This window comes from Penaeus japonicus, unplaced genomic scaffold (genome assembly GCF_977035675.1).
Source record: "Penaeus japonicus unplaced genomic scaffold, GWHDUDI00000001_assembly GWHDUDI00000018, whole genome shotgun sequence".
Lineage (NCBI taxonomy): Eukaryota > Metazoa > Arthropoda > Malacostraca > Decapoda > Penaeidae > Penaeus > Penaeus japonicus.
The window spans coordinates 11,303,969-11,311,468 of NW_028234420.1; the positions used below are offsets into that span (position 1 = coordinate 11,303,969).

A 7,500-nucleotide genomic window follows, 5' to 3' on the forward strand; every position below is an offset into this window, starting at 1 on the left:
TCCAAATCGAATCACTGCATTTTTGTGCATGGTGGTACAATGTTATACGAAAAATATACGTCCTTATTTCGACATATTTCTCTGTTTGGTTAACTGTCATTGTGTATCATTACAAACTTATTTCCTAACTAATGGCAAAAGTTTTCTGAATACCAAAAGCTTCTCTTGCATCTTGATATTCAAATTTTATCAAAATATAGAACTCTAGGACAACATTGCAAGATACTTATCTCAGTTTCTTTTGTTATCGTTTTCTTACAATTTTCTTAAACTTTTGATTACTCATCATCTTACTGCGCACTTGGATATTTTAGTGCTCAGTCATTCCCAATAACTTTACCAAAAAAAAGAACAAAAGGAAAAGTCGCTGTCGTGGTGAAAACGGCGGCTTCCCTACCTCTGAACCTGGGGTCCTGAGCACGTAGTCTGGCGTACTGTTCGGCCGTCATACACGTGCACTGGGGTTCCCGCGAGCGACTGGGGGAGGCTGGCGTCGACACAGGCTTTCTTCGGCCTTTGTTCTTCCCTCCGCCCGCCCTCACCGGCTCGAGCTTGAGCGAATAGGACGAGGACGCCTTCCGCGAGAACTTGAAGGAGGGTGACTGTCCAGGGAGAGAGAGACGGAGATGAAGGTGTAGCATTCGTGGGGTGGTTGGCCGATCTCTGAGGGAAGGTTGGTGGGGGATGGCGAGCGGAATGGGAGACGCGAGGGAAAAGAGAAAGAGCGGGTGGAGGATGGAATTACAGAGAGGGAAAGGCAGAGAGAGGGTGAGAGAGAGAGAGGGAAAGGGAGAGGGAGAGAGAGAGGGAGAGGAAGAGGGAGAGGGAGAGGGAGAGGGAGAGAGAGAGATAAATAATGGCAGGAGGGAGACAGAGGATGGAATCAATGGACATATACAAGATTAAATCATAAAATCATTAAAATCATTTGAACACCATTTTATATTTCAGATATCATGCATCTGTCCAAAAATACATTAAATGAGTACCAAAGCCTATCTAACACCTTCCAATATTCAGTACAAGCATAAGGGTATCAGACACCTTCCTTCACTCAAAATACTGAATACATCATCAAAGATTGCAAATGTCTGCAGAGAGACATAATCGCGATGCGTCAACACTACGCATCTAATGTGCGACCGGAGTCTATTTCTGGAATCAACCGCGTAGCCTCTGTTGTGGACTGGACGGTCTTGTTGACTCACTCTCCTGGGACCGATCGAGCTCAGCGACTTGGTGGAACGGCGGGATTAGGTTGCGGGAGGCGTAAGGACGGAAGGGAAAGCGGGCGAGGGTACATACGATCATACGACGACCCGAGAGTTGTGAGAAGGGAATAGATCAGGGATTACCTATAGTCACATAGGATATGAATATATGCGAATGAGATGCTTCGTCGTAGAGAAAGGGAGGACATTGGAGTCGGAAAAATGGAAGCGAAGCTGGCTGAGAAAAGGTTATGAAGGGCCAATTATTTTCTTCCGATTGTCAGGCATCTTCGGAGAACCGACGCAGACTGAGCGTTACGGAAAACCCATGACACTAAGCCAGGGTGAAAGAAGGGTCGAGATAGAGGCGAATGCGGGGGGAAGGGGGAGGACAAAACCCAGAGGTCGCTCCAGATGGCAGTCTACGCGTCACAGGAAAATAAATAGCGAAAAAGGAGTAAATGGCGACTAACAAGGCGAGGGGGAAGGGCAGGAGAGGAAGAGAGAATGTGAGGGAGAGACCTTCCTGAATAATTCACGGAGAGAGGGAGAGTAAACAGTAACGTTAATGAAGACCTGCGTCAAGTCTCTGGTCCTTCCTTCCTTCCTCCCTCCCTCCCGCCCTCCCCCTCCTCCCTCCTTCCCCTCTCCTTCCCGCTCCCCTAATTACCTGGACCGCACACAGGCCTTAGTATCCTAGTCCCCGTGTCTATTCGAGCTCCTCTCACCTCTCGTAGTTCTTGTACCCACGTCCATTTCTCCTCCATTCTAACTAACGGCCTCCCCTTTCTCCCTCGTTTCCTTTTCTTGAAGTTTGTATTTATCTTTTTTTTGTGAATTGTGGCATGCTTCCTTTTTAAAAATCACAGTACCCACTACTTACTTTTTTTTAATATAACATTTTTTTGAAAATCTCTTTTAAAGTCTTGCATAACCTCAAGCTTGCATTGCATTAGACGTCTAAATTCTTCAATATCTTGTTACCTTCTTCTACTCCAGTTTACAGAGGAATAAAACCTTTAGACTGTAGTACATAAACCAGAGTACACTATGGTTCATACTCTTGTCCTCCTGACCTTATACACCTGTCTTGACCTATTCGAGTTTCCTGGAATGTTGTTATCACCTGACCTTTTGCGGTTCTCCTTGACATGCATTAGTATCTTCACCTTTCCTCACATCTCGACCTTTTCTTGGATCTCCCTAATCTCCTTGAACTAGAAATGTGACTCTCAATTTTGGTACAAACTTTAGCATACTACAATGAGACACAAAAATTGCTGCCTAGAAATGTGACCCTCAATTTTGGTACAAACTTTAGCATACTACAATGAGACACAAAAATTGCTCGCATGAAGATCATATATGTGATCAGTTGAGAGAGAAAGGGAGAGAGAGAGAGAGAGAGAGAGAGAGAGAGAGAGAGAGAGAGAGAGAGAGAGAGAGAGAGAGAGAGAGAGAGAGAGAGAGAGAGAGAGAGAGGGGGGGAGAGGGGGGAGAGAGGGAGAGGGAGAGGGAGAGGGAGGGGGAGGGAGAGGGGGAGAGAGAGAGAGAGAGAGGGAGAGAGAGAGGAGAAAGGAGAGAGAGAGAGAGAGAGGGAAGAGAGAGAGAGAGGGATGAGAGAGAGAGAGGGATGAGAGAGAGAGAGGGATGAGAGAGAGGGAGAGGGAGAGAGAAAGGAGAGAGAGAGAGGGAGAGAGAGAGAGAGAGAGGAGGAGGGAGAGAGAGGGGGAAAGAGAGAGAGAGAGAGAGAAGGAGAGAGAGAGAGAGAAAAGGAAGAGAGAGAGAGAGAGAGAGAGAGAGAGAGAGAGAAAGAGAGGAGAGAGAGAGAGAGAGAAGAGAGAGAGAGGAAGAGTGAAGAGATGGAGGAAAGAGAAGGAGAGAAGAGAGAGAGAGAAGAGAAAATGAGAGAGAGAGAGAGAGAGAGAGAGAGAGAGGAGAGAGTGAGGAGGAGAGAGAGAGAGAGAGAGAGAGAGAGAGAGAGAGAGAGAGAGAGAGAGAGAGAGAGAGAGAGAGAGAGAGAGAGAGAAAGAAAGTTGGGAGTATAATTTATTTTGTTAAAAGATTAGTAATCAACATGGCTAAAAATCAATTGCACCGCAAATAATATGCAATAATAGTTGAAGGAGCCCTCTCAGACAGGGCGCGTATTTTTGCGGGCATGTGAATCGAAGAGAACACGTGACAACAGACATAAACATGGTGATGAGACGTGTGGTTAGTGAGTGAAATAAAAAGAGCGTGTCGAGATGTTATTTACTCCTGGCGAGAGAGGGGGAATGAATGAAAAGTAGGTCGCAGAAGGTCATTCATCCAGCGTGGTCGAGGTCACTCACCGGCGGGAGGAAAGGAAGTGGATTTGGTGAAGATGGTCGCGAAGAAGGTCTTGAGCAAGGTCGTGACCTTGACCTTGACAGCCAAAATAAGGGATTCATTTTCAAGAATCCTGAATCTCAAATATAGTACAGCCAGTAGGAATAAAGATGTATATTTATTTTTCCTCTTTACACATCCTATATCTAGGAAAACATGAAGTTCCATACATGGGAAATTCACATCGTAAAGTGGTTATATATGCCTGAAAATGCAAAATATACTGTAACATAAAAGTCGACATTCGTGTTTTTTTCTAACCTTTTTTACATTTCCATTTTACGGTAGGTTTCCGAAAGGACATCAGATTTAACGCGAAACACCCGCCGTATCAACAAAGCTAACCGAGCGTGTCAAACCAGGTTGAGAAGTCCACGAACCAGCATTTCCTGGTCGTGCTTTTGTTCCAGGTCTATAATAAACCCAAAACTTCGTGAACCACCTTGATCGCGGCCGCCAAAATCCCCTGGAGGCGCCGTGGATGTCGATATACCTCAGGGATTCAAGGAGGGAACGGGTAGGAGGTAGGAGGCGGCAGGGAAAGGGATGGGGGGAGGGGAGGCACGGAGGGGAGGAGGGCCACGGGTTACCAGAAGAAGGAGTGGATGGGAGAGGGGTATAGAGGCAGGGGGCGGGAGGCAGGGGAGAGAAGAGGGGGAGGCAGGGGCGGTAGGTCACAGCAATCTGGAGATGAAAGGTTGGATCAAAGGCCGGCATGATGGCGTCACAGACCGACCGGAAAAAGGCGGGAATGTAATTACTCTTCTAAGGAGCGAGAGCAAAGGGGGATGTCGGAGGAGGACTTCAAAGGGGAGGTGTAAGATGAAGACCTGTGGTGGTGACGGTTGGCGGTGGCTAATATTGGAGGGTGATGGTGACTGATGTTGGAGGTGGAGCTTGAGGTGGATACGATGGTGCTGAGTTCCATCTATCCCCCTTACCCCACCCCACCCCTCCCTCCCCCCTCCTCCCCACCATCAAGCGTCAACATCATTTCTTAAGCTCCGCACCTTGAAAAAAACACCCTTCAGAAGCTTAACCCCTAAGCTCGACCGAAGTATTCAAAAATACCGAAGACTCCGAGGAAATACTTCAGATTCCCTGCAAGAGGGAGAGAGGAAAAAAACTCTCTCAAAATAATCCAAGAAGCTGCACTGCCTAATCAGGTTAATAAAGTTGTCGTGCGACACTCATGATTTTTTTTTCTAACTTGGAGTCGCTCATCATGCGAATTTCCCGAATTCCTCGGCCATCCATCATGTGCCATCAGTTTCTTAGGGCGAACTGAATCTAAATATATCTCAGCCATCGCCAGCTGGAAACTTAATCTAAATACATCAAAGGTGAAGATAATTAATGTGGGCAGAGACGGTAACAAGTTGAAACGAAAATAAAAAGGGATTGGATTTTTTTATTCCAGACTAATGTCAGGCAGGAATCATGAAATCGGATATTTCTATGATTGTCTTTACGTCCCATTATTTAAACAAACATCCTTGTCACTGGGAACAACTTGTCTTTACGCTTTCGTATCTTGTAACTATTCAAAACTTGTATACTAAATTTGAAAAAAAGACTCATTTCGGTGTGATAGGACTGATGAAAAAGCGATATCAGTAAGCTTCCTTCAGAAATCAATGCATGTTTTTTTTCTATTCATGTGTATTTTATCATTCTCATTCATGAATGTGCTGGGCTTTCATATATCACAAACTTATTTGCTTACACTGTATAGATCTTTTGAATCGTCTAATGACTACTTAATTAAGAAAACACCAACACAAACACTCACCATAAAAAAAACGAATATTCCTTCTACTACAGCTTCAAAACTCATAGAGATTTTCAACTTCCTCACGCCCACATATCATCTCGCTATTCACCGGCAATTTTCCGCCGCTTCATCTTTCGTCACAAGTTTGCAATATGCCGCACCCGACACCCGACTCAATACCAGCCAACGACACCCGACTCAATACCAGCCAATCAGCGTAACTCGAACCTCGTAATCGCTCGTACGTAAGACCATCACTCACCCGCTGGTAGCCGACGAAGACGAAGAGGAATAACAGAGAAAGAAGATAAGAAATAAGATCCACTCCTTTATCAAAACGCGGGGACGACCTGAGAGCACGACCACGTACAGGAGCGCAGGCAGCGACGCCTCGGAGGCCACCAGATGCAATGATCGCCAGAAGCTGCAACACCGGAAGGTCACACCAACGTAGCGGAGCCCTAAAACCCGGTTCCAGGGTGTGTGCAAATACCCACATGTTGACGCACCGGCCTACTCTTATCCCCCTCCCCCCTGCTCCTTACTACCCCTGCCACGACCCCCCACCCCCCAACACACATCCCCTTAAATGTCGCCACCTCCTCCTGAATAAAGAAGAAAGAAAGAGTTCGCTTTACGGGGAAATAGCCGCCGGATGTCATGTTGGTTATTGGTATTAATGGTGTAATTTGATGAGGGGGGGTCGGGGCGGACGGGTGTTTGGTGAGGGTTGGTTTGGGTTTGTGATTTTAAGGGTGTTTTGTGTTATGTGGTTATAATTGTGGGGGGGGGGGGGATTTTAGTTTAGTTATTTTTTATTTAGTATATTTTTTTTTAATTAGGTTTCTATTAGATTTTTTAAGGGTTTGTGTGTAAGTGTATTGGGGAGGGAATATTAGGACGAGCGGCGTGGGGAGAGAGAAACCAGAGAAGGCGAGTGGGAGACAGGCTCAGGACGTTTTAGTGGGAGGCGGGGAGTGGGGAGGGTGACAAGGGAGACGGAAGTGAGGAGGAGAGGAAGACGATGCACGGCAGGAGGTGAAAATTCAAGGGGGGAGAGGAGAGAAGGGGGATAGCAGGAGGAGGAGGGGAAAGGAGGGGAAGGAGAGCAGGAAGTAGGAGAAGAGGAGAGAAAGAAGTAAGAAATTAATGGAGTGACAAAGAAAGAGCGAAAAGAGAAAGAAGCGGAAGAGAGAGCGAGAAGAACAGAGCAAAGAGGAGAGAAGAAGCGCGAGAACGCGAGCAAGAAAAGTAGCGAGAGAGCGGCGTAGAGCAAGAGACAGCGCACAGCGAAGAGCGAAACAGCAAGAAGGAGAAAGAAAAGCAAAAAAAGGAGAGATCTTATAAAGAAGGGCAAAAGGATAGAGAAAGAAGAAAGAGAAGGAATAAAGGAGAGGAGGAAAGGAAGGAGAACGGGAAGAGAAAGCCAAAGCGAGAAAAGATAGGAGAGGAGAAGGCAAGAAAGAAAGGAACGAAAAGAAAAACAAAACGCGAGAACCCAGAGGAGAAAGAAGAGAGAGGAAAAGACCAGTAGCAGAGACGAAAAAAAGAAAGAAAGAGAGAAGAGAGAAGAAAGTCGTACGACAGAGAAACAAAAGAGAGACAAAGAGACAGATGAAAGAGAAAGAGTAAGACGGGAAAGGAGAAAGCTAAGACTTAAAGAGAACGACGAGCGAAAACAGAGAAATAAAGAGAAAGGCGAAACAAGTAGAAAAAGAAAGGCGCGCCAGGCGCCAGTAAAGAAAGAGAAGGGGAAAAAAAAGACAAGAGAAAGAGAGAAAAAAAAGCGGGCACAAGCGGAGAAAGAAGCCAGAAGGGGGGGTACAGAGGAAAAAAGGGCACAGGGGGGGCACACCGCGCCGGGAGAAAGGGAAAGGGGACAAGGGGGGGAAACGAGAGAAGAAGGATAGAGCAGGCGACGGCGGAAAGGGACGGCTAATAAAAGGCGAACGGAGGAGAAAGGGGGGAGGGTTACCGGGTAACTATAAGGTGAAAGCGAAGGCGCGAGCACTGGCCCGGGAGAGCGCGAGAGGAGCAGGGGCCGGAGGCTGAGAGAGCAGCGAGAGAGGCGAAACTCAGAGCGGCGGTATCGAGCCGCGGAGCGACGCGGGCTCCGCTCACTGAGAGCGCGAGAGAAGTTCC

At 46.9% G+C, this 7,500-nt stretch overlaps 1 protein-coding gene across 1 annotated transcript in view; it reads right to left on the reverse strand.

Annotated features, from left to right (window-relative positions):
• The window catches only part of LOC147469883 (uncharacterized), a 213,497-nt gene that overhangs the window by 39,541 nt on the left and 166,456 nt on the right, over positions 1–7,500 (reverse strand). The window contains exon 5 of the mRNA XM_086546383.1: positions 398–602. Coding sequence (XP_086402509.1) covers positions 398–602 — 205 coding nt within the window. The remainder of the gene's footprint in view (positions 1–397; positions 603–7,500) is intronic.